Source organism: Nicotiana sylvestris, chromosome 6 (genome assembly GCF_000393655.2).
Source record: "Nicotiana sylvestris chromosome 6, ASM39365v2, whole genome shotgun sequence".
Lineage (NCBI taxonomy): Eukaryota > Viridiplantae > Streptophyta > Magnoliopsida > Solanales > Solanaceae > Nicotiana > Nicotiana sylvestris.
Genome location: NC_091062.1, coordinates 197,695,147 through 197,722,554, shown reverse-complemented (window position 1 = coordinate 197,722,554; position 27,408 = coordinate 197,695,147). Strand labels below are relative to the sequence as shown.

Below are 27,408 nucleotides of genomic sequence, written 5' to 3'. Positions count from 1 at the left end.
ATCATTAGGTAAAGCACCCAAGTATCATTTAAGAACACAACAACTTTCAATTTAAGACTCACGGTCATGCTTGACACCAACATATGGATACTCGTCGCCATGCCTATACATCGTACTCAACAAGAAGCAAGTAGCAAGTATGACTCAACTCTTAATCCCTCAAGCTAGGGTTAGAACAAACACTTACCTCGATGCCTTGATCACCACTCAAGTCTCAACTATAGCTTTACCCCTTGATTCCACCACCAATCCGCTCGAATCTAGTCACAAGTTACTTAATTACATCAGTAAGTGCTAAATGAATCAACCCCAATGCATGAAAATGAGTTTTCTAAAGTTTTACCCAAAAGTAAAAAATCACCCCCTGGGCTCACGTGGTCGAAACCCGAGGTTCGGACCAAAACTTGATTACACATTCCCCCACGAATCCAAATATAAAATTTGTTTTGAAATCGGACCTCAAATTGAGGTCCAAATCCCCAATTTTAGAAAAACTTAGGTTCTACCCAAAACACCCAATTTCCCCCATGAAAATCTTTGATTTGAAGTTGAAATCATGTTAAAAGATGTTTAGGAGTGAAGAAACTGAGTTAGAAATCACTTACCAACGTTTTGGAGAAGAAAGGTTGTTTGAAAAATCGCCTTTTATGTTTTGGAGTTTTGAAAAGTGAAAAATAGCTTAAATTGCCGTTTATTTATACCCCTCTCAGACCCCAGTGCAGACCGCATCAAATGGATCGCGGCCGCAAAGCCTCCACCGCGGACCGCACAAAGGCGACCGCGCTGGCCCCTCCCTGAAGGCCTGCAGTTCAGCACCCTGGGCGTACCGCACTACTGCGACCGCACAGCCTCCACCGTGGACCGCAGTCGCACGTGATTTCTCGCGGACCGCACTAGAGGGTTCAGAGACTGCAACTTCCTGAACCTGCAACATCTGATTTTCTAAGCCTAAGGCATTCCGGAGCCCACTCGAAACTCACCCGACCCCTCGAAACTCCAACCCAAGTATACACACAACCTCAAAAACATCCTACAGACATACTCGTGTAATCAAATTACCAAAATAACATCAACAATATCGAATTAAACCTCGAGATCACTGAAATTTCTCAAAACTCTTTCAAACATCAAATTTCTCAATTAAGGTCCGGATCGCGTCAAACGACGTCCGTTTTTAACCAAATTTCACAGGAATGACTCAAGTCATATATAAGACCTGTACCGGGCGCTGAAACCAAAATACGAGCCCGATACATTGCTTTCTAATCAGTTTTCATTTTAAATTTCCTTAATCAATTTTTGAAAATAATTTCACTTAAAAATTCATTTCTCGAGCTTGAGACCTCGGAATTCGATTCCGGGCATACGCCCAAGTCTCAAATCACGGGTCCGGATCCGTTTATCCAAAATATTGACCAAAGTCAAATTTATTCATTTTAAAGTCAAGACATAACATTTTTCACAGAATTTCATAGTGCCCGGACTGCGCACGCAAATCGAAGCGACTCTAAATGAGGTTTCAAGACCTCGGAAGCACATAATGGGTAAGAAAACAGGTGATGACCCTTTGGGTCGTCACAACCATGAATGTATTCATATGTTTTTTTTAATTAATATATAATTTATGTTTTCAGATGTATTATATAATTTCTCTGAAGATTGCTATATTTTTGGGGCATTTTTCGGTTGAGAATCTTTTTTATAACTGAAAATATAAAACTTATGTGTTATAGTTGAGTTTGTTGAGTTGTATTAGGAGTCCATTATGTTAATTGATTCACTTTTCGTTTTTAAAAACAGGGTAATCCCCTATTTCACGCCGAGAATACAGTCGAATACAATAATCTGTCCAGCTGTAATCCCATGTTTCACTCCATGAATACAGTCGAATACACTCGAATACAACAATTGATTAGCTGGACTTCCCTGTTTCACGCCTATTTTTGCTACTGTATTCATGAATACAATAGTTTAAATACATCAAATACATCTTATAACCACAGAAAGACGTCTATAATCCGTAATATAACAAATGTTATCTGCAGATGGCTAATTACTATTAAAAGATAGTGGTTTATGAAAATTTTCCATAAAATTTTGAGTCTTAAATTGTCATATGAGTTTGTATCTAAGTGATATTTTGTTATTTTATTGGATGTTGTATGGTTTTATTATCAAATATAATTCTATTATAAAATTATTAAGTTCTTGATTGATGCTTAAGAAAAAATATTATTTATAATGTGACATATTTTGTTAACGAATATATAATTTATGCATTATGTTTGTAGCAATTTTTGGATAAGACTAGTATTTAATGGCAAAATATCATAGATTTTATATAATTCACTGCATAATAATTCTTATTCGCTGCATAACAATTCTTACATAGTAATTATTAGTATAGAAAAATTGTCTTTCTAACTAATATATGTCCCGAATAATTCCCAAACGGTACAAGAGTCAGTAAAATATTCTATGTTCTTTTTCTCTTTTTCAAATTAAACTATTCAATATTATTTTAATTCCCCATATTATCTTGGTTTTGCCCTTATGAGCTAACAACAGCAGTTAAAGAGAATATAGATCATTCGCATAGTTCAAGAATAAATTTGACTAATTAATATTTTAGTTAAATTTTTCAGTCTTAAATTGTCATTTGAATTTGTATCTAAGTGATATATTGTTATTTTATTAGATATTGTGTGGTTTCATTATCAAATATAATTCGATTATAAAATTATTAAGTTCTTGACTGATGCTTAAGAAAAAAATATTATTTATATTATGACGTATCTTGTAAACGAGTATATAATTTATGCATTATGTTTGTAGCAATTTTGGATAACAGTAGTATTTAATGGCAAAATATCATAGATTTTATATAATTTACTGCATAATAATTATTATTCACTGCATAAGAATTCTTACATAATTATTAGTACGGAAAAATTATCTTCCTAACTAATATGTGACCCGAATAATTCCTGAACGATACGAGAGTTAATAAATTATTCTATGTTCCCTTTTTTCTCTTTTCTTTTTTTCAAATTAAACTATTCAATATTATTTTAATTCCCATATTTTTTTTTATTTTGCCCTTCTGAGCTAACAATAATAGTTAAAGAACAAATATTGATCATTCGCATAGTTCAAGAATAAATTTGACCATTTAATAGTCTAGTTAAAATTCTAAGCCTAAATTGTCATATGAGTTTGTATCTAAGTGATATGTTGTTATTTTATTAGATGTTGTGTGGTTTCATTACAAATATAATTCTATTATAAAATTATTAAGTTCTTGATTGATGCTTAAGAAAAAAATATTATTTATATTATGACATATCTTGTTAACGAGTATATAATTTATGCATTATGTTTGTAGCAATGTTTGGATAACACTAGTATTTAATGGCAAAATATCATAGATTTTATATAATTCACTGTGTAATAATTCTTATTCACCGCATAATAATTCTTACATAATTATTAGTATAGAAAAATTGTCTTACTAACTAATATGTGACCCAAATGATTTATCAATGTTATTTTAATTCCCATAATTTTTTTAAATTTAAAAGCGCTGGCAAAAGACCCGAATGACAAATGTGGGTGACCCCGACCCGTTTCTCCATTGAACACTCGTCTCCCTCTCGTTATACAACAAAATTAATTCTGAAGGAACCACAGATTATGAAAGTTCGAGATCTGTGATCTATCAAAAAACCAGTAGAACTAGCATTTCATAACATTTTCTCCGCATTTGAAGAGAAGATTGAAGTTTTTGTTCAGAGCAAAAGCTGAATTTGTGGCGGATCAGCTATGGATTCCCCGCGAGTAGGACCGGAGAGAGAGAAGGGGAGCTCAACGTCTTCTTCTACTCCTCTTGCTGCTGTCGCCAGCTTCTGGAAAGGTACTTTCTTTTTTACTGTAATTATCAAATCCTAATCTTACGTTTTTTCTACAAATTGCATATCTCCGGTTATCCGTTTTTGCTGCTCATTATCATCAACGTTATATTAATTAGAAAATATCGCTTTAGGCACCGGTTACTCATTGTCGCTTGCATGAAATGTCAAATGAAAAAGAGAACAAAATGAAAAAGGAGAAAAAAGACACTGGACGGTAATAGTTTTGGATTTGTATAATATCCAGTTTTGATATCGTCGTGTTTAGTTGTAATGTTAAATTTTAAGTTTATTTTCATTCTGACGTAATAGAATAGCAATTAACACTTGCAATCTAGCAGTGTGGACAGTATTTTTGTTATGATTTTTCACCTTAGCATTTGAAAAGTCAATATGAGAACCATGGCAGGGTATGCCGTTTAAAGTAGTGAAATAATAAGATGACTACTTGACATGTTCCGTTTAGCAGTTTGAGATTATTTTCTTTGCTGTATTTCACTTTTAACATTTGAAAGAACCAATGGGAGGTCTTTGATTAATGATTACAACCAAGAGTAGCAGTTTCTGTCGTATTAATTTATATGAAGTGGCATATAATTTGAGATGCAAAACACACCAGAAGACCACGAAGTATAATATGAGCCTCAAATATTTTTGTTGTCAATATGATTATAAACCTTTTAGTAGATTACTTGAATACATGGGCGACTCAAGCACATGTGGGGCCTAAAGCCAAAGTTTAATATGAGGCATTTTAAAAGAAAGTTATAAGATATATGTTTTTGTTTGAAGTCTATTCTTGTAAATTTTTGTGATATAAAGTTGTTACTAATCTTTTTTATAATCGATTCTCTCAAATAATTCCTTTTCAGTTGATAATATAGCGAACTCATTTAATCTTTCTTGAGATATTGTTGATCTTAGATAAGATTTTATAAAGCACTATTTGAAGCTTAAAAGTAGTTGAACACTTGAATTAATCAAATCTTGGATAAATAAGGTGAATAATGAAATCTTGGAGAAAGAAGGTGAGTAAAAATATTAAAGAGAAAGAAATAAAATATGTATGGGTTTGTGAAATATAAAGATTGATTTGGACAAATTAGGAGTAAAATTCTGATACGTTATCTAATGAAGGAGTAGTAAACAATTGAAACGTTGGGAAAGTTATTCATTTACCTATTTTTAAGTAAGTCAAATTATTTCTTATTTATATATCTAAAGAGCTTTTTTTCATTCTTTTATATAAAAAATCTACTTTTGTATTAAAAGTACTAAATATTATTTTTTAAATGCCTATAAACCTATTATTTTTTAAAAATGGGGCCCCTTAAATTTGGGGGCCTAAGGCACAAGCCTTACTATGCATAACTATAGAGCCGACCCTGCTTGAATATACCAGCTTAATGTTGGCTGGTGTAACCTTTATTTTCCTTTTCTTTACACCAAGGATGTAGTCTAGTGGTCAATAAAGTAGATGGAAAATCATGAGGTCTCAGGTTCAAAACCTCAAATCCCAGCCAAGGCAAAAGGAATTACGTGATTTCTTCTCATATGTCCAAGCTTTCGTGGGCAGAATTACCCGGTACCTGTGCCGCTGGGAGGTAGCAGGTACTCGGTGGAATAATCAAGGAGCGCAAGCTGGCCCAAACAGTACTGTTATTAAAAAAATGCCGCTTAATAAAAACTCAATTAAATGAAAACTCTCCCAGTCTTTTAAGACAAGTATCAGTGAAGTAGCTGGCTCCTTTTTCCGATGTATAAGCTTTAGAATGCAAGGAAACTGCATGGCTGTGTTTACAATGTCTTCAATTTGCTGGTTGGCTTTGCTAATGTGTTTTCGTTGAGTCTTGATGGCCTGATTGATCATGAATAACACCTGCCTCTGACAGTATACTAACTAATTTAGATTTTTTCGTTTGGATGAGATGAGGTAAAACTGTGGGGCAATGGAGAATACAGCTCAATCTCCTTACGTTGCTCTTTGTGGCCTTTTAATTTTATTTGTGATACATTTGTCATGAATTCTTATTGACTTAATCCTTTACAGTTGTGTTGCTAGCCTAGAACTTTACTTGTTTGAAAGACTTGGTTTGTGGATAGATTTATTCATCCCAATATCCCATGATATCTTTACTCTTTAGTCTTGTCTAAGAAAAGCTAACTTCTTATGCACATTTTAAAACACATCTGCTTGTTTTTTTTTTACAGACTTTGATTTGGAGAAAGAAAGGAGTACACTGGATGAACAAGGTCTTAGGATAGCTGAAAATCAGGAGAACAGTCAGAAGAACCGACGAAAACTTGCAGAGAGCACTCGAGGTGCTAGATGCACCTTTCCGTTCACTTATTTAACTACCATTTGTCGTCATTTACCATTACTTCGACTTTTATTTAACCATTTATGTAAGCTCTTTCTACCACCTCTTGGCAGATTTTAAAAAAGCTTCAAATGAAGACAAGTTGAGCTTGTTCAACTCTTTGCTCAAGGGATACCAAGAAGAGGTTGACAATCTCACCAAGAGAGCCAAGTACGGGGAAAATGCTTTTCTTAACATTTACCAGAAATTATATGAGGCCCCAGATCCTTATCCGGTCATTGCTTCAATTGCTGTAAGTTCAAGTTTGGCCTTTCATATGATTACATTTCTCATAGAGTTGTGGAGTAACTGCATTACTGGTCCATAATGCTGTCTTCTCAAGATTTGAAAATATGGTTCCTAATGCATTTACCATTATAATGAAATTAACTACTATTAGTGCAATTAACAAGGAATTATTATAATATCTGTTCATATTCACCTTATGCAAAGAAAGTCTGCAATTTTCCACACTACATGAACTTGGCTATGGCGTCAAATTGTAGTGTACATCGACTAGGAAAGCTGAAGTATTTTGCTGATTAACAGTAGAAAAGCTTGAAATTATTTAGACATCAGTTGTTAATTGTAAGGGAAATGAGGTAGTGAATTATTCAGTTTAGGAGGATGAAAACTACATAATAACTGTCTTCCACAATAAGATGGTTAGGGTAAGAAAGCAATTTAAGACGGTTAGGAGGTTCCACTCCATTGCAATTCCAACTTGTGAGACAGATGAACCACCTGGATGAAATATGCTCTTTTCTGCTGTATTTAACCTTGATGTATCATGCATGATGGCTGTTCGCACCTAAACTCTTCATGTCATATTGGTATGAAGACTTATCCAGCCAGTTATGGTGCAATTGTAGTATGCCAAGTAAAAATGAAACTAGATGAGTAACAAAGAGAGGAAAAAGAAGCTAGTTGTGTTTGAATGTCTTGTATCTGAGAAACTTGCTTCTTTGAATGTGTTATGGCTGACCTAATGGAAGAAGATGGAAATGTCTACCGATAACATGCACGGATAGGCAGTGGAGGGTTAAGGCCTTGACCGCGAAGTCACATTTCTGAATTACTTTTGCCTAGAATAGACCGGTAAAAGCAAAAGGGAGTTAGGTTAAGCGTTGTATATTGGATAAGATCTTTCATGACTCATATGAAGCTTTATACGAAACATTTTCGGATATGAAAGGGGTTAAGGGCCTAGATGATGAGAAACTATATCAATATAGAGAATTTTCAGGATGTTGTTCAAAGCATATTGCTGAGGTACCACTAGAGCTGTGGAATCGATTTCAGGTCCAAATCATATCTAGGATATTGGGATATTTTCTTTTCCTATTCCCTTTTAGGTTCATTTTTCATATCTGATTGTCCTTATCACTGTGCAGGAGAAGGATTCAAAACTATCAGAATTAGAGTCTGAGAACCGAAAAATGAAGGTTGAACTTGAAGAATTTCGCATGGAGGCAACTCATCTGAAAAATCAACAAGCAACAATAAGAAGACTTGAAGACCGGTGCCGCCAGTTAGAGCAACAGGCCAGTATATATTGTAATTCCTTTTATATATCAGTGTGTGTGTGTATGTGTAAGTTCTAGTGTTTTCCTTCGAAGAATGATCCAAAAGAACATTGAGAGTAATTTTGTTGAATCTTCTGCTATCCCACATCACAATTTTCTTAATATAGGTAAAGTGTATCTTTGATCGAAACACCAGCAAAAAGAGACTGCTCGGGGATGTTACAACCAAAAGAGAAAGCCATTACAAGATATCAAATGGCTAAGAAAATAAAAAATGGCCAAGCTATCATTTACATCTAATGGGGCCGTGTTGCACCAAATTCTAAATACAGTTGTTCTTGAGTTTAGTATAGGGTCTTCTTTGTTCGCCAAAAATCTTTTTTTGTGTGTGTGCTTATATTGCAAATTTGCCCACCAAATAGCTGCTGGCATGGTGTAAGGGTTAGAGGCCTTGAGCATATCCTTTCTGTGCCATCCGAAGAAGCTGAAGAGTAGAACTAGGCAGGCACCACCTAGGTTCATGATATTGAATGCCAAGTCCTGAAGCTGAGAAGTAAACTTGGGTGAGAAACAAGTGGTTAATGTCCTCTTCTTTTTCATTGCTAAGGCAGCATCTACTGCTCACTTGAAGTCCGCTTCTTTGTAGATTGTTAATATTAAGGCAGGCCCCAATTGCCACCCAAGTGAAACATTTCATTTTGTTGGGTGCTTATTCGTCCAGACGGTTTTCCAATGTCATTGAGGGAGTACCTTTCAATCTGATGAAATCCAGAGTTCATTTGAGATTAGGAGCTCTGTCTAGCATTTGCAATAAGTTAACATAACTGTCCACTTCCAAGTCACTATTTCTGTTTAAAATGTGATAGGTGAAGTTGTTAACTTTTTGCTGTTTCAATATTCTGTAAAAGGCCCACCAGAGGTATGACTGCATTGGATGAGTGAAATCAGGCTGACAGAACAAATGCCAGCCCTGGCTCATACTGAGCTTGAGAAAAAAGAAAGTGAAGTTTAAGCTTAGTATTGCTGTGGGCTTACAATTTTCAATACTAGAAATTTCCTCTAGGAAATCTAAAATTTCACCAGATCTGGCAGCTTAGATTAAAACTAAGCTGTGTCAAGTCGGTGTAGGTCAGGAATCAGTTAGCTTGTGCTCAACCCTTTGAGAAGTGGTTTTTGAACATGAGCCAATAATCTATTTCCTCCTCATCCTGTTCATGCTTCCATATACTTCATATTATTTCCGGGAGAGGGTGGTGAGGCTTTTGAATTCTCATATCATCTTATCCAAGCACTGGCTTATGGTGAGAAGTCCATCTTAAGATATGCTGCATATTTGAGATACGTAGTTGCCAGGTTCATTTGGTTTCTCCTTTAATATTTCTTCTTTCATGGTTCAGATGGAGGAAAAAGTCAAGGAAATTGTAGAAATCAAGCAACGCAGTTTGGCAGAAGAGAACCAGAAAACACTTGAGGTTTTAAAAGAAAGGTATTATTTTCTGTTGAGTTAGGAAAGGCCAAATAGGTTAAGTTAAAATTTATTCTAGATATGCATGTGGTGTAATGTGTGTCATGCTGGAGTAGACATTAATGATTTGCAGTGCTTCTGTTTGATGCAGGGAACAATTATTGCAGGATCAGTTACGCCAAGCTCAAGAAAGTGTTTCTACCATGCAGAAGTTGCACGAACTTGCACAGAGCCAGTTGTTTGAAGTTCGTGCACAATCAGGTGATATACTAATCTGGACTCTATAATTTTGGTGTTGATGAATGATCTCTATTATGGTTTCTGGAGTAGGTCTTTAGTTTTATGTAAAAATTCTCTTTGCTCCTTTTTTAACCTTCTCATAAACATATTGATCTTCTTGCTTGATCTCTGTTTTGCCTTTTCAACTCATATGGTCTTCTAGACTCCTGTTCGTGGAAATGCTTTTCATGAGTGATTTGACAACTCCTTTTATTCGTAATTTAGAGGAAGAGAGAGCAACAAAGCAATCAGAAGTCAATCTCTTAATGGATGAAGTTGAACGGGCTCAAACTCGCCTTCTTAGTCTTGAAAGAGAAAAGGTAGAAGGATTACTTTGGCCCTTACTGCAACTATTCTCCAATGTCTCACTTTTCAAGTCCACAGCCAATGTTTTGGCTGTAGATGCTCCTGGGACACAGTTTTGCTCTAGGCTAGCCCAGCTCCAACCCAAAAAAATTAAAAAAAATCTTTAGCTTTGGAATTTATAAAAATGATTGAGGATGAAAAAGCTTATTTAATGTATCAGTAATCTTTTGCTTTGACTTATGCAGGGATTGTTGCGCACACAATTACAGACTGCAAATGAAGATAATGATCACAAGAACAGGTGTCTTCTCTTGATTATTAAATTGATCTTATTCCTATTGACCTCTTAAGTATGCATAAGCACCTATATGTCTTGTGATGGCCACCTGAGTCATTCCATACCTTCCTTGGGCTCATGACCGATTATCTCTTATAGACAAGCTTGAACATATGCAGCATTAAGTAAAGGCCATTTGAAAAGATGTTTTTGGATTGCTATATAGGTCTTTAGAAATCCTCTATACATGAAAAATGAAAAAAAAAGAAAAAGAAGAGAAACTTTGTCTCACATAACTGAGTATGGCTATGCACTTATCCAAAAAAAAAAGATGAGAGAGAGAGAGAGAGAGAAGAAGAAGAGAGAGTATACTTATGCAGTTCAATTTAAGATCATGACAAATAAAGGTAAATAAAGTGTGAGGTTCTGGGTAGAGCAAATGACTTTGTGATGAATAGCAGATAAATACTTCACTATGCTGAAAAGTCAAGCCATGAAGCATTTTTTTGTATTTGCATGCAGTACGATGACTATGACGTACTTCCATGTTGTCCATCTTGTATCCCCGTTATTCTTTTTGCCTTCCGAAAATATGTCATATATCATTTGTACATGGGTTTAGATATCTGATCTAAGTGTAATTGGTTTGTTTTCAGTGATAACTTGGATGCAGATAGTGCTCTTGAGAATTCTTTGTATGCCAAGGAGAAGATAATCTCTGATCTAAATGTGGAACTTCATAAGTTGGAGAACACATTATCAAATGAGCGAGAAGATCACATGAATGAGATAAAGAAGTTGAATTCTCTGCTTCATGAGAAGGTATATTTTGTCAATATTCCTTAACTGAAAAACATTCTTATACTCTCTGTAACCATATTAGTAATCTTTGTCATCATACTGATCTGTCAAATGAAAATAACGATAGTTTTCATGAGTAGATATTGGTATAAAAACATGCTTCTATTTTAAGTCTTACCTTACCAAACAAAAAAAAACATGCTTCTATTTACTTTCTTTTGGGAGAGCTTTAAGGTTCGAGTCCGGGGAATGGAGAAATCCCTGGTTGGGAACACTTCCCCCTTAATGGGACCTACATAACGCGAATCTGGATTAGTTGGCAACCCCCCTCCCCCCCACAAAAAAAAAACCTAATATCTGTAGGGCCAACTTCTTCTTGCTTGCTAATTTGAAAAAGAAAATGATCTGTAATTCCAAGATATATTACTCCTTGTCTTGATAATATTTTCTTTATATTGTTTTATCCCCTCTTATCTTTATCATTATATCAACAATTTACCAAAAGTTTTTATTACTATGTCAATATCTTGAAAGCTCTGCACTAATTTAAACATCTCCTCTCTCAAGTACTAGTAACTTCTCTATGCAGTTATGCCTTAATTGAATCTTAGAGCATTTATACTGAGAACTGTATACTGATGGTGCTCGAAGTTTGGTGACATTTTTGGTTTCACTCTATTTTCTTGCAATAGACAAAGCTAGTCATGTTATTTGTTGTGTTCCCCTTTAAGGTCCTTCCTTTCTTTCTCCTTATTTTTCTTGCTTATTTATATTCCTCAGGAAGTTGCTCTTGAAGAACTAAAGAAGGAACTTCAAACAAGGCCTACAACAAAATTGGTAGATGATTTGAGGAAGAAAGTTAAGATCTTACAGGTACCGTACAGTTATTTGCTCGTCTACTTTTGTCTAACTTCACAAAATAGCAAACAAATTCCTTAAAACTGATTTTGAAAGTTCTGAGATCTCTGCTCCTTCCCCATTCTTTTACTCTTCTATATCACACCAATTGTCTCTGCCTCCTTTGGATGCTTCCATCCCTTCTTCATCAGGTTCTTTGTTTTTTATCCCTCTATGATACACAATGAAGGTCAAGAATGGTGCCGGTATGTCTTCAATTTAGTTTTTTTCTTGGCTCTATGTAGGCAGTGGGTTATAATACAATTGAGGCTGAGGATTGGGAAGTTGCTACCAGTGGGCAAGAGATGAGCAAACTTGAGTCATTACTTCTTGACAAGAATCGGAAAGTGGAGCATGAGCTAACACAGTTGAAGGTAATTGCAATTATTGATCATGTACTGAGGGTTATTTTATTATGATTCTATTGATAATACTAATATATCGTCTGTTGTCGTCTTCTTGAGCTGAGGGTCTCCTGGAAATAGCCTCTCTACCACTCAGGGTAGAGGTAAGGTCTGCGTACATACTACCCTCCCCAGACCCCACTAGTGGGATTACACTGGGCCGTTGTTGTTGTTGTTGATCATGTACTGATTATATGTCGATCGTAATTTGTGTTTATGGAAAAAATCTGAAGCCACTCAGTTGGTCATAGATAAATGGAGTGTTATTTAAAATATCTTCATATCAGAGAATTATTACAGGTTATACTCGGATAACTCCATGATTAAAATTGTTTGAATTACTATTTTCAATGGCTTTCAGGTCCAACTTTCTGAGCGGACCTCTTTACTGGAATCTGCCGAAGCAAAGATTGCAGAACTAACTGCAAAGGTTAATGAACAACAAAAGTTAATACAGAAGCTAGAGGATGATATTCTGAAGGTATGTTCACAATTTCTCTCTCCCCTTCTTTCTGTCTGCGTGATATAATTTATATTTTAGCTAGTCCATAAAATAGATAGGTTTATGTGATGATAATTGAACATGAAATGCCTGAAACAAGATTCCTGTATATCTGAACTTTCCCAAGTAATATCTGTTTGCTTTTCTAACGATAGGTGGATATTATAGTGCAGTTTGTTACTAAATTAATTTCGCTCAACTTTTTCAGACTAGTTTTCTTGTTTTTAACACAGGGATACAGTTCTAAAGATAGAAAAGGTACTCGATTTGATGATTGGGATCTATCTGAGTCTGGTGGAACAGAGCCCCCTGAGGTGAGTGTTCTTCCTTTCTGCTTCTTTATGTCTGTATTTTCCTTATAAACAAATGAGTCATTAGATTGTTGGAAGTGAGCCCTTGCTCGCACATATTGCCTATCTTTCTCCGTATCATCTTTATCCTTCATTTATTGAAGATTCCAATCTTTCAAATGTTATGGATGGCGAAAATTTTCATTTACCAGGTGACGTTTAGAATTGCTACTATGGCTCAGCCAATGGACCAGTTAAAAAGGGAAATGATTTCAGAAAATGCTGAGTTTTGGATCGACATTCTTTAATGATCAAACACAGTCACTTCTTTTCCATCATTCAAGGAGAGAGACTCACAATATAAGTATTTGGTAAACCTTCAGTCTTATACAGACTCAATGGTAGCTAGGTAAAGGGTAGTCGGTGTACAAAGCTTCCTGCATTTACACAGGGTCCGGGAAAGAGCCGCACACCAAGGGGTGTGATGTAGGCAGCCTATCCTTATCAATTTTTTTTTTTGATAAGGATGAAGCGGAAGGTAATTAAATTGACATTAATAGAACTGTTTAAGGGATTTGCACACCTGTACATATTTCAGCACTTAGTGCTGTTATAATGTAATTTCCTTCTCTGAAAAAAGGGGGAAAAAAGAAACAAGGAGAAAACTCTTGCTAAATATGATTTTTTAAACTGAATTAGCATAAGAGAATGACAGGACGAGCTACTAGGAGATGAAAAAGAAGAATAAAACAGAATTGGCTTAAGTGGGATTGAGCTCAACATCAGTAGCTCATACAAACCTTAAATATGCGGGTGTCTGCATATCTTTGCAGCGTATGTGAGGAAGTGGGATGTCATAACTCGGCCAAATTCTAGTTCATTGTGCCTGCTAGTGATTGGACACCTGGCCTCTCTCCCAATATGTTAACAAGATAATTGCAAAATAAACAATCCTCATGTCATCTTGCTATAAAATGACAGGGGATGTTGAGAAATATGGTTTCTGATAGAAATCTCAAAATTCTGACAGTCCTATCGTCACATCTGCTATATCCTTGTAACTGGACTCCTTTATGGAGTTGGGCATTGATCCTGCTTTTTGTGGGGCTAACACATGATTTTGTTCCAAAAGATTGCATAACATCCAGTAAACTTTGAAAATCATCTTGGATTTTAATGATTAGGAGTTTAATTGTGTTAACTTCCTATTGTCCAACGGTCATGAAGTGTTGAGCGAATCCCAGGCTTCATAATCTGGAGAGGTTGTTAGAGAAGACTATTACACAGTGAAATCTCATTACTCAATATTGACAATGCAGAAGCAAGATTCATCAGTTTCTGAAGGAAGCCATATGAAACACTTGCTACCTCAGCAAGTTCCTTTCTTTGGCTGGACAGCAGCCTTGGGAGAGTCTCTCCCCAGGAAAGAGTTCAGAACAGGCATGAATTTGTGAGAAAAAATAAATAAAATGATGAAAATTTGCTTCTTTTGCAATGAGAAGGAAGAAACAATAAATCACCTCATTCTACACTGTGACATGGCTTTTCCTTTTTGATAGGTCATTGTGACATGGCTTTTAAGTTATGGACTGTGTACCTGAACCTGATAGGATTGCGCTTGGCTATGCCTATTGCCTTGTAGCATAAATGTTCTTCTGTGCACTGGTTGGACAGTATGGAGTGGGAGGAACAAAATATTTTTTGAAAATGAAGAAACAGCTGCTTGCATTCTGAAAAGAAAATGTCTGAATTCTGTGCCTTTAGAGTAGACAGTAACGTAACTCATACAGAAGATTTTTGAACTTGTTGAGAAAGTGGTGGGAAAAAATGTATTACCCCCTTGGTATGAAATTATTTTATGAGTAAACTGCTAACTTAATTTAAAAATAAAAAATAACTATTCATCATCCAAGAAGTCCCCCTACCTGTGGAAGTAATGGAGAAACTGCTCTAAAGGTGATGAAATTGGAGTTGAATTCAACAACATCAAACCCAGTAAAATCAAGTGGAGTCTGGGGAGAACAGAACAGACCCAGTAAACTCCCACAAATTGGAGTTGAATTATAAAAGATAAATGGTGTCTTAACATATAAAATAGGTTGGAAAAGAATATCGGATACAGAAAATTTAGAGTGAAATGTAAGTGTTTGAATATACTAGCTTTTTGGTGTAAAAGATAGATTTTTTAAGTTTACTTATAGCGTAGTTTGAATTCGTAGCTTTGTACTCACCTGCTCTGTCTTGGTGCTGGACCAGTAATCATTGCATTTCAAATTGAATTTTTACTGCTTCCAATTTGTATATTTGAAGTTCCAGAAACATTTGCATATCTCCTGTGATTTTTTTGAAATGTGAATTTTCTAACGAGAGACGTCCTTTGAAACAGAATGCAAAGCAGAGGCACGTTTCCTCAGACCAGGATCAGAGCTCAATGCTTAAGGTGATCTGCAACCAAAGAGACCGTTTCCGTGCTCGTTTGCGGGAGACTGAAGAGGTTTTGTTTGAAACAATTTCTCTTTCTATTTTTCTACCTACCTTCCATTTAACCTCATTTTGCACATCTTTTCTATTGACAAGAGTCCTTGGTTCTTGAATTGTTGATCTCACTAGGAAATTAGACAGCTGAAGGAGAAGATAGGGGCACTGACCTCAGAACTTGATAAAACGAAAGCAGATAATGTCAAACTTTATGAAAAGATTCGTTATGTTCAGGATTATAATTCTGAGAGAGTGATTTCAAGAGGATCAAAAAAGGTGACCTATCAGGTTCTGGTGTTGATTATAAGTCTATTCACATATTTTGTTCTCTAACGCCACCTTTTGGTTCTCAGTATGTAGAAGATTTAGAAAGTGGTTCCAGCTCTGATGTGGAATCCAAATACAAGAAGATGTATGAGGAAGACATAAATCCATTTGCGGCATTCTCAAAGAAGGTTCCAGCTCTTCTAGCACATCCTTAATTGAATCTCTTCTAAATAATTTCCATTGACAGTGTGATTAGGTAGTTTCATACATTTAGACATATGCTCCTCCTTGGTTCTGGCAGGCTATTGAGGCCTCCAAAATTTCTATTTCAGACTCATTAAATGTGCTAAGAGGAAATGCTATGCATGCTTTTTATTGCATAAAATTGTGTAAAGACATCTAACTTCTGTCTGAATTGTTCAATATGTTTTTGTCTCTTTTGTGCTTTCCCTGTATTTTTTTTATCAGGATCATGCTGTCTTTCCTCTATTGTTTTCTGTATTCCCTTTGATTTGATTGCTGAATCTGTACACGTTCCTTCCCTCGTCTACTCTTATTATTAGATGTCTTGGATCCTCATTTACCAAATCTATTTTCTTTTGTCTATTATAGGAAAGAGATCAAAGATACAAGGAATTAGGTTTGAGAGACAAGATTACTCTCAGTAGTGGCCGCTTTCTTCTTGGTAACAAGTAAGCTTCATTTATCCTGTTTTCCTTTTTTAGCTTGACATTTTTACCTCTTAAGGTCAGGATTATTTTACTTCTATTGCATTATAACTGAAGTCAAATCTCACTGATGCAATGCTTTGTCTGGACATCTTTGTTACCTCTAGCAATAATGCTGGTTGTCAACTTATTCTATCCGTAGCTTGTTTGAGTGAGGACTAGAGGAATTTTCTCTGACTTCTGTGCTGACTTATATGCAAGGCCTTCTTCTGTCCTTTTTCACATGGGGCCATACATCGTATGTAGAAAACTTAGCAGAGACTGTTACATAACAGCTATTACGAGGAAAAAGGAAGAGAAGTTGCTGCTTGAAGCTATGATATCAGACAGATGTATTAGCAACCGTTTTGTTTCTAGATTCAAATGTCATAAGCATTTAACACCTTAAAATTGTTATCCAGTACCTGTGCTGGTGGGAGGTAACACGTACCCGTTGGAATTAGTTGAGGGGCACGCTCGCTCACCCGGACACCGTGGTTATCAAAAAAAGAAAAAGCAACTTGGAAATTGTGTCTCTGTGTATCATACTTCCGTATCTGATTAACCAAAGAGCAACATAAAATAGTGTAGAGCTAAGCCTGGAGATGAAGACTGCCAATTTTCTTGTGGTTTATTGTATCTCAGCATAGATTCATGGGCTGTGGCCGTATTTTTGACAGCCCGTGCATTTCACGTGTTATAAAGCAATAGTTTCAATAAGTTACGATGATGCTGTGGAAAAACATACGCCATTGTAGTGCTGGTTTTATCTAGCAAGGGGTTAAACATTTGAAGCCAGAAGCCTCATAACAACATTAAAAAATGAGGTGGTTCTCAGGTTCAGCAGGAATAATATGAAAAATATATCTTTAAGATATAACACTTGTAACCAAGAGTTACGTTAGACTATCAACTACTGTGTTGATTAGCTATCTTGAACTTCTTTTCCTTTCACCGGGGCTTAAAACTGAGTAAGAGTAGCTCACTGTCTTTCCCAGTATTTTCTATACTATAAATGTAATATTGTCTTCGGTCAACTCCGGTATTTCATGTCATAAACTGAAGAAAAACTTGTTGGTGCAGGTACGCTCGGACGTTTGTATTCTTTTATACCATTGGGTTGCATATTTTAGTATTCACCTGCCTATACAGGATGTCAGCTTTGAGCTACCTAAGGTACACCTATCATAACCCCCCGCCCAGACAAGTGAATTCACGTTGTATCTGTGATATAATTCGCAATCCATGAGATAGTTTGTTTACTAGCTTGAGTGAATTTTCTGCAGCCATGGTGAAGAATCTCTTATTGGAGATAAGAATCTCAATCTTCCTCATGCACTATAGCCTCCTTCGCGGTATCAAGTTTTTGCATCCTTTCAAGTTCTTGCCAACCTAAAGGAACAAACAAACACTCTCATACGATGTAAATAGTTTGAAAAAATAGATGCATTAATTGTTTCATTCAAGTTTTGACAGTTCAAAGAAAATGATAAAACTAGTTTCCACAGGACTTCTGTCCTTGTTATTACTATTTCGCCTTTTGCTCCACTGGTGCTTATCCCTGTAATACGCGTTGTCCAATTGAAAGGGCAATGCGGAAGGAAGTTTGAGATATGGGCATTTTCTTTGAATTTCAAGAAGTCTTTTCCTTTATTTTACATTTCATTTTTCTGTTTATTTATCTTGTTATTATTTCAATCAATGATATTGAATGGTCATCTTCGTTTCCACTATGCGTTTCACATTATAGTTAAGTCAGTTAAAAGAATAAATGCTTAAATATCAAGCAAAGCGATTTTCCATTGAAATTTCTTGCATTTAGGCACTCCTTTTTAGTGGATACTTTCTTATCTAAAATGTCAAGTAAATTTTGTGAGAAAGTAGTCAAATATAACAACCCTGATGCTTAATTCAAATAAATGTTAAATTGCTGGGTTGGACTTATAAATTTAATATTCATATGATTAAAAGTCGTCTGTCAAGATCATCGAAGTTGTGATATTCATATACAAAATATTACTTTGTTTTTTGAATTGATGTTGATTATGTAAATAAGTTGTAGTTTAATTTAAAAATCTTTATTAAAGCATCTAAACAATCAAAAGCAACGACTAGTCCAAGCCTTGGCAAAAATTACAGTTTTCCCTCCTTTTGGGTTGTATAGTGCCGTGCATTCCCTCTCTCAATCTTTTATTGGTAGACGACGTTCGCAAATTACCAGCAAACAAAGAGAATATATCAAATATATTTAAAGATAAATAATTAGCAATGAATTTCTTAAGCAACCAAGTCGTTGTAGTATAGTGGTGAGTATTCCCGCCTGTCACGCGGGTGACCCGGGTTCGATCCCCGGCAACGGCGTTTCTTTTTTTTCTTTCTTTTGGAACAATTTTGTTTTTTCAACAGTGTTAAACCTTAAAACCTGTTTTTAAACTTTTGGAGCTTTAAAACCTCTTTTATACTCAGATTCTGACAACCACTTTGATATCTGAATCATAATCTACTAAATTGGTGAAATTACCATGATAGTGTGAATTTTTTTTTTAATATCAGTGTAAATAACTTCAAATTTCAATTCTTAAATAGTCCACAAAAACCATTGTGATAAACAAGTAGGAGTAAAAGAAAGGAAAAGCAACCATCGTCCATAAACAAATTAATTATTGCAAACCAACTTTTTATTGGCTCCTTTCTTTTTCTCTTTTTTCATTTTTCTTTCTTAATTTAATGCAGCTACTGCCGCTATAAATTTTATCTCCACAGTTGTACTTCGAAGTACTACTCCGCTAACATTTATCAGGACTAAATCCAACAAGGTTGTTAGCCAGGTCATAACTGACACGTGTCCCTTGCTGCTGTATGTTTCCAATAATCGAGAATTTTCCATCCTCCGGAGCAAAAGCTAAGCAGAACTTCCCCGACGAGTTCACCGGAACCAGCGTGTTCTTGGGGTGCAACGACAGCGTCTTACCACCGGAAAAATGAAACGCCACCGTCGGAACACTCGCCGTTTTCATACCCGACAAATCATAGCAAGTATCAAACAACATAAAATCCCCGTCGGCCGGCAAATCCTGAGCATATTTCACAAATGTGTCACGTAAAGCATTGTAAACGCTCCTCTCAAACCGCGTAACCGCTGTACCGGAGTCCACAATAATCCCTCCGTTACCGTTATCGTCCACCTGAAATATGTTCGCCGGAACCGATAACATCTCGCCGGCGACGCTGATTCCTTCGAGACCGACGTAGAAAAAAGTACTCCTCTTCGAGTTTTGTAGCAACGGTGCAATTATCGAGTCGCTAGGTCCAGCGGAATTGAACTCCAATGTCGATGATGAATCAGAATCACGATCTACAAGGCAGTAGGAAAACGACGTCGCTTTAATTTGAGACGGAAGAGATAATGAGCCGCCGCCGAGAGCTACCAGCCCAGCTGAGCCAATAAATAGGCCTTCGTTATCATGGCCACAGCCTATAGCAACATTAGAGAATGACGATCCTCCAGAGTTTCCTAACGACACCGTTTCAGTGGCGAACTCTCCAACGGTGAAAGACCCGTCGCCATAGGAGACTTGATAGAGACACGTGCCGGTTGAAGAACATTCCGAGACATGAAGAGCGGAGCACTCGGGTGAGTCGCAAGAGAGGCTAGTGTAGGTGGAAGAATCGGACGGGTTGAAAATTGAATCGGTTTGCTGGTAACATTCGGAGCAGGGCTCACATTGAAGCCATGTAATGTCACTACCAGTGTCAATAGCCATGTAGAATTCCTTCACCGGTTGTCCGAATCCGACCCGAGCAAAATACTCGCCACTGCCTTCACTTACTCCAGAAGTAACAGGGGTCTGGATTTCTTCAAGTTGAAGCATAGTAGTGAGTGAGGAAACTCGGACAGAGTCACGAGCGAGTCGGGAGAGAGTGAGATATGTGTAGTTTTTATGTTGGGTTTTTGTAAGAGAGGAACGAGGATAGATTGATACAGAGAATGCTGAAGAAGAAGAAGAATTAAAAAGGGGTTGTTTTATTGCTTCTTGTTGGAAAGATTGGAACTTGGGAGAGAGAACATGAAGAGTATTTTGAATGGATTTTGCAACGTCGAGGATTTGGGACTCAAGTGGAGGTGAAGAGAGTGAGCGAGAGAGAGTAAGAGGAAGGAAAGAAACAGAGATGATGAGAATAAAGAAGGAGAAGAAGTGTGCCATTATTCTTTCGTACAAAGAAAATGAAGAATGGAATGCAAGAATTGAGAGCTGGGACTGGATATAAGTAGGAGGAGGAGAAGGAAAAGCCGAAAGGTGAGAAAAGAGTGAGCTCACGTCAACCTTGTATAAGGTTTGAATAGAAAAAATGCATTAATGGCGGGGGAAAAAAGCTTTCATACATACTTGATACCTGCTCTGTGGACTGTGCAGTGTGCCCAATAAGAAGAGGAGTTAAGTTATTGCTACAGTTAAATGGAGTATGGTTTTTTCCCTTGTGTATCACATCAGTAATTCTCCAGTAATCACTCATCTTCTATCTGTCCAAACCTTTTAATCCAAGGGATTGTGGTACATGTTACTAGTACGAGGTGGCACGTATGTATGCCGTGGAATTAGAAAAGGTGCGCACCAAATCACTTATTTGTGCATACAACCATAACAACAAATCCGGTGTAATTTCAAAAGTGAAGTCTAGAAAGGACAGTATACACTTGAACATTTACATAGCATAGACCTCGGCTCAGTAAAAGCATAATATCTTCTATGAATATTGGTGTTAAAATATTACTCTGGTATAAACCGACTCCGAGCTAATAGATACTGTTCGTAGACTGCTCTCACTTGACTAGTACATGTTTTCACTACATTATAATTAACATGATGAGTAATCTCTTAAAGCTGGTCAAATTACACCAAATAATTCTATCTGAAATCATCTTCTATATTGAGGAAAGATTAATATTCTGGTCTCTTCTTTATTCATTCTTTGATTGAATCAGTGATTTGACAACGGAATCAATGTGAGAAATTTCTCACTGAGAATATAAATTTTCTTTCTTTGATTGAAGCAAGTCTTTTTTCCGTTCTATTCCGTCGTCGATTATTACTCCCTTAATTTCTTTCTTGTACTAGTACTATTATTTTAGCGGTAGTAGATTAAATGGCTTACTTGAGGTGATTTTAAACTTTCATTCCAGGATAAATCTATCAAGTTCCTACCTAATTTTCAACAAGGTAAAATTGATTAAAGGCTCACAACTCACTCTGGTATAACAAAACACGAGCTCTACTTTCTAGTCAACAATCTTTTCATTAAAGCGTATTTCTTGAGTTGAAGAAAGGATCTTCCTTTTTTACCGCTGACTTTACTCAGTAGTTTTAAATGAGTTGTGTGTATAAGTAGGACCAATTTCTTGTTGAACCATCAACATTTATTGATAGAATAACTGATTATTGGACGTCGTTCTATAGCCAAAATGGAGAAAGAAAGAAACACATTTCACCCACAATTCAAACTTGTAAGACTTGAGTTAGATATATTTCTCTGTTAGTTGCCAATTAATTACTAGCCTATTTATGGTTATGTTATTAGATCAATAAAGAAGTAGAATTGATCTGCACACTGCACTTATACTAATGGTTCCAAGTGCTACAAAGAGACTTAATTACATGTAAAGTGACTTTCTTTTGTGTTTATTATTTTTATCCATTATGCAACTACCAGTCCAATGCATGTCCTCTTCCCTCAGTCAGAGAAAAGGGTTCGTTTCCAAGTATCACAGTATAATTCCGTATACTTAAATTTTGTGGCAAACAAAAAAACAAAGAGAAATAAGAGTGAAATTTAAGAAGTCGCCATTAAATTAAATAAGCACTATGAGATACAACTACAATAACAACAACATATCCATACCCAATATTATCCCACATCGTGAGATCTAGGGGATAGTATATATGCAGACTTTACCCTTACCTTGTGAGGATAGAGACGATGTTTTCAGTGGCGAAGCCACATGATCACAAGAGTAGTCAGTTGATCACCCTTCGTCGAAAAATTACACTGTATATATAGGTAAATATTACGTTTTAGATGTATATAATACATATTGAACACCCTTTATTGGAAATTTTTTCACTTCTTTCAAATTTGCCTTGAGGAAATTTCTAGCTTCGCCATTGGCTGTTTACAATAGACCCTCACCTCGGAAAGCATAAGCATCACATTAATGAAAATATATACAAGAAGTGACTGTACCAAAAAGCAAAATAAAAACAACAAGATAGTAAGATGATCAACAATGAAAGAAAACAACAGAAATCTACTATCAACAGAAAGCGATACGACGTGCCAATACTACGGTCATGAGATACTCTTGCAAGATAAACAAATATTACATAACATCGCAATCCACATTCATTTGTAATTATACTCTTTATTAACTGTAATAGGTTGAGATCACATTGAGTTTGTAACTATTCTTTTGACTTAAAACAACAACAATCCAGTAAAATTCTACAGGTGAGGTCTGGGAGGATGGTGAGTAGTACGCAGATCTTACCCCTACCTCGAGGGAGTAGAGAGGTTATTTGAAAGACCCTCGGCTCAAGAAAACGAAAAAAGATAAATACATCAGTACCATCAACAGAAAATATAGAAATAATTGCAGCGACGTAAAAACTAGAAAATAGATGAAAAACAATAACAATAACAAGTAAATAAGGCTCTATGCTATGGAAAACGGAAGAATAGTGTAAACACAACATTAATCACTAGCAATCTAAGACGAAACTCTATCAAACTAGCATGTTTAATCTAGTTGCTGAATGTTGCATCTTTTGTCGTTGCAGATTTGCTAGAATAATTAGTTGTTTAGTTAAAAGAGGAGTCTACTATTTTAATTTACTAGAATAATCAATTATTTAGTTTTAAAGATGTCTAATACTCCGATTTACTAGATTAATTAGTTGTAGGATGATAATCTACTATTTTATTTAAGTGGTTATTAGCCTATGAGATAATAAAATTTTGGGAGACAAACTTTCAATAAATTTGTTTTTCTTACAGTTGCATCTGTTAATAAATAAAAAAATTAACACCACCGGTGTACTTTCAGATTGTCTAACGGCTTGTTGCCCAGATTGAAGTGGCAGTATTGATGGATAAATTTCACAAATGGTCATCTAACTATGATTTTTTTTATCAAAATCATATAACTTTGTTTTCTCACACAAAAAATATATAAAAATAACTATTTTTCACCAAAGTCATATAATATCTCATACAAAAATTATAAAACTTTTATTAACTCACACAAAAATAATAATGATTGAAGAACATAAATTTTCCGTAGTATTTTCTTATTTTGCAATTTTGCAATTTTTTATTTTCAATCTAATAAATAATAAACCAATTAAAATAGGGATGACCCAACCCGACCTCGCCCAAGCTCCACCCCAATATATATATATATATATATATATATATATATATATATATATATATATTTCAATCTTTTAAACATGATACTTCTATCTTTTATTTTTCTTTTCAAGATTTTAAATTGATAGCATTTTATTTCAAGTGTTCTCTAATTATACTTTTTATTTCTTTGTTTTTTGTCAAAATCTCATGCATTCCGAACTAAGTTTTTTATGGGGGGAGACTTCACCTTTAGTATTATTTTAACTTACGTTTATAGGTATTGGGTCATGTTGGGTTAGGTCATTCCTATTTTAAGGGAAAAAATATAAAATTAACCAGCTGGCTGAAACTAATTGTATTTTCTAGCCAATATATATAAATATTTTATCGGCTATTATTTTTGGGAACGGCTAAAAATATACTCATATTTCTCCTATTTTAATTGGGTAATTATTTATTAGACTAAAAATAAAAATAAAAAAACGTGAAATAAGAAAATACTACCGAAAATTTTATTTTTCGACCAATATAATTTTTGTGTGAGTTAGTGAAAGTGTTATGATATTTGTGTGAGAAAACAAAACTATATGACTTTGGTTAAAAAAAGTCTTAGTTATATAATTTTTGTGTGAGAAAATAAAGTGTTATGACTTTGGTGAAAATAAAGTTATATGCAAAGAAGTCTTTCTATTTATTGGAAGGCTTATGCATAATACATAACCGACGGAATGCATATAGTTAGAGGCGGCAATTTAAGCCCAAACCCATTTGACCCGTCTAAATCGTCCAAGGTTGGGCTGGTCATTGACCCGCACATCTGTTGAATTCAGCTCATCTACAATTTGATTGATTTTTAGCTCAAATTAATTTACGAGTAACTTTTATCTGATACTCCTACTTATAATGTATCAATATAAGTGAAAATGAAATGACTCTTCAAATTAATCAAATAAAGGAGCACCTTTTTTGTCTTGGCGCTTGGTGCTCTCTCAAGCAGATTAAAGTTGCTCATAAATTCTGCTTCAAGGTGATCCGCTGAAACCATGTAAATTAAAATCACAGAAGCTGCACATATTCAGTAATGAATTATGGAAGAAGCAAAGGTGGGATTGGATATAAGTAATAGGAGGTGGAGAAAGAAATTCCCGAAGGTAAGCAAAGAGAAGAGAAAATTAGGAGCATACAATATTTTTTATTCACAAATGGTATTTCTTAGAGTCCAAGAAAGGGTCTCTCTTTCTTTCCATGTTTTTCCTCTAGTAGTTAGAACAGGTGGCGGAGCCACATTCAACCAATCGACGCCCCTTCGTCAGAAATTTATATTGTATTGCTAGATAAATTTTTCTGTTTTATGTATATTTACTATACGTTTGACTCCCCTAAACTTTTTCGGTGCATCTATATATTTTTTGACCCTCTTAGTAAAAATTCGGCCCATAGGATTTCCTTCTCCTCTTCTTGTTCTACGTTTATCGGTCTCCCAGTCCCCCAGCAATAGAGATACTTGCAAGAACTGTTACCCATATCTTACCATTTCTTCAAGACTCACTGGCCCAGTCAAAATAGCACGGTATAGCCAATTTTCGAACTGGTCAATCAAAAATAGTCATCGTTTACGAAGTCAATGAAAAATAGTCACTATTTTGCTGCAACAGAGACCGGTCCCGTATAATATACGGGAGTTCGGTGTATTTGTGTACGAACTCCAGCATATTATGCTGGACCGGTATACTTTGCTGTCTCCTGTATAATATACGGGAGACTGGAGCATCGGTGCTCCAAACTCCAGTATATTATACTGAACATTTATACTTGCTGGAACTCCTGTATATTATGCTGAAGTTCTAGTGTACTATGTTGTTCCAGCATAGTTATCCTGGAACTCCCGTATAATATGCTGGAGTTCAAGCATACTTATGCTGGAACTTCAGTATAATATACGGGCGTATTTTTCGGGTTTTGAACAGTGTTTTCGCTCAGATTTATCTTTACATGAAAAGTGGCTAAATTTCGATTACTTCTGAAACTGTGGTTATTTTTGAATGACCAGTTGTAAATCTGACTATTTTTAAATTTCTCCCACTGGCCCATCATACAAGCCCAAGGCATGCATATTGGAATGGTGGGGATTGGGCTGTTGGCCTGTGATAGGGGCTTGATGAGTTGACACAACATCTCCTCTGTTTACAATTGTAATGTCATGAATGCTGGATCTTCTTCTACCACTAATGATCGAGTTCAAACGGCTAAAGTACTTTTAGGCATGGCTAGCCACTTGGGATGGCGTCCTGGATATCACAAACTTCCTCGAAATGCTTCTCCAATCTCCTTTTCCAAACCTGTCTAAACCAAGCAAGAATAACCTAAAAGAAAAAATTAGGGCAGTTTAATTCGTTCAGTACAAATAATTCTTTTTTAAACAATCAAGTGTATATAGGTTTTATCCGACAAAGGCGGTTTGATGAGCTCAAGTTCAACCAAAACAAGTAAAGTTACTATTGGCTTGGAATTAAGTGTTCCTCTGTTTCGATTTATGTGACACTTTTCGCTTTATGAGATTCAAACGACTTAATTTTGACCATGTATTTGGACAATTTTTCAAAATAAAATTTATATATTTGAAAACTAGGTAAAAGATAGTATAAGTCACAATAATTAATAATTTAAAATATTTAAAAGGCATATGAAAAAAAATAAGGAGAATAATTCATTTAAATCTCGAAATCCGAACATGTTTACATAAATTGGCACGGAGGGAGTAAACGTATTATATACCTATGTTCTTCTTCAGTCCATGGCATCCCTTTTCGTCTCTCTTAACCTCCTCTCTCCTTGGCCATTTGAGTAATGGGTTGTGCCTGCAACCTCATTTCCATAACCACAATAGACTTGGGAATAGCCATGTCTGTTTTCCTTGGTTGAGGAGGAAGTGTAGTTTGGGATTGGAACATAGCCAGCGTCAATGGCAGTAACATCATCAACTAGCAATTGGTAACTTCAATGGTTTTATTTGGGACAATCAAAGCAATCTTTTGCCATTGCTCTTTGGAATCTTCAATAGAGTATTGCTTCATGGCAATGGCATTCTCAAAGGCTCTTTCTTCCTCTCTGCTCCACACTACTGAAGTTGAGGCTGACATGCATTTGTAGATTCACTTATTATAGTAACCCCTCTTTCCCCAGTTAAAGCAAAGGAAAAGAGAGCTAAAATATACGAAAAGGATAAGATAGGTATTATTAGAGAGAAGAAAGAGTGCAATATATGAATAGGTTTCAATGTACAAAGGGTTGGGATCCCCTCCGGTAATGTTTGGTCCACTATTGTTCAATAGGGTGTTGATTTTGTCACACGTGTCCAACATACTAATCAATGGACAAGATCTCTTTAGCTAAAAGCTAGTTTAATAAACTAGCTTTTAGCTAAAGAGATCTTGTCCATTGATTAGTATGTTGGACACGTGTGACAAAATCAACACCCTATTGAACAATAGTGGACCAAACATCACCGGAGAGATCCCCTACAAACCCTAACTA

The 27,408-nt window shown here is 35.6% G+C and overlaps 2 protein-coding genes and 1 non-coding gene across 3 annotated transcripts; 2 read left to right on the top strand and 1 right to left on the bottom strand.

The window, feature by feature from the left end:
* Positions 1-3,642: 3,642 nt before the first annotated feature.
* LOC104244950 (protein CASP) lies at positions 3,643-18,120 on the top strand. The gene is made up of 19 exons (XM_009800471.2): positions 3,643-3,913; positions 6,120-6,230; positions 6,343-6,521; positions 7,663-7,812; positions 9,192-9,280; positions 9,411-9,520; positions 9,764-9,858; positions 10,090-10,145; positions 10,778-10,943; positions 11,703-11,795; positions 12,065-12,193; positions 12,585-12,704; positions 12,959-13,039; positions 15,402-15,509; positions 15,626-15,769; positions 15,847-15,948; positions 16,373-16,452; positions 17,551-17,643; positions 17,754-18,120. Exons 1-19 carry the CDS (start codon positions 3,823-3,825, stop codon positions 17,809-17,811), a joined length of 2,055 nt encoding a protein of 684 aa, XP_009798773.1. The 5' UTR covers positions 3,643-3,822; the 3' UTR covers positions 17,812-18,120.
* Positions 18,121-18,756: 636 nt separating this feature from the next.
* On the top strand, positions 18,757-18,828 carry TRNAD-GUC (transfer RNA aspartic acid (anticodon GUC)). Its single transcript has one exon. It is a non-coding gene; the product is annotated as a tRNA-Asp (tRNA).
* Positions 18,829-19,026: 198 nt separating this feature from the next.
* LOC104244949 (protein ASPARTIC PROTEASE IN GUARD CELL 1) lies at positions 19,027-20,701 on the bottom strand. The gene has a single exon (XM_009800470.2). The coding sequence runs from the start codon at positions 20,670-20,672 to the stop codon at positions 19,254-19,256; it is 1,419 nt and encodes a 472-aa protein (XP_009798772.1). The 5' UTR covers positions 20,673-20,701; the 3' UTR covers positions 19,027-19,253.
* Between the last annotated feature and the right edge of the window lie 6,707 nt (positions 20,702-27,408).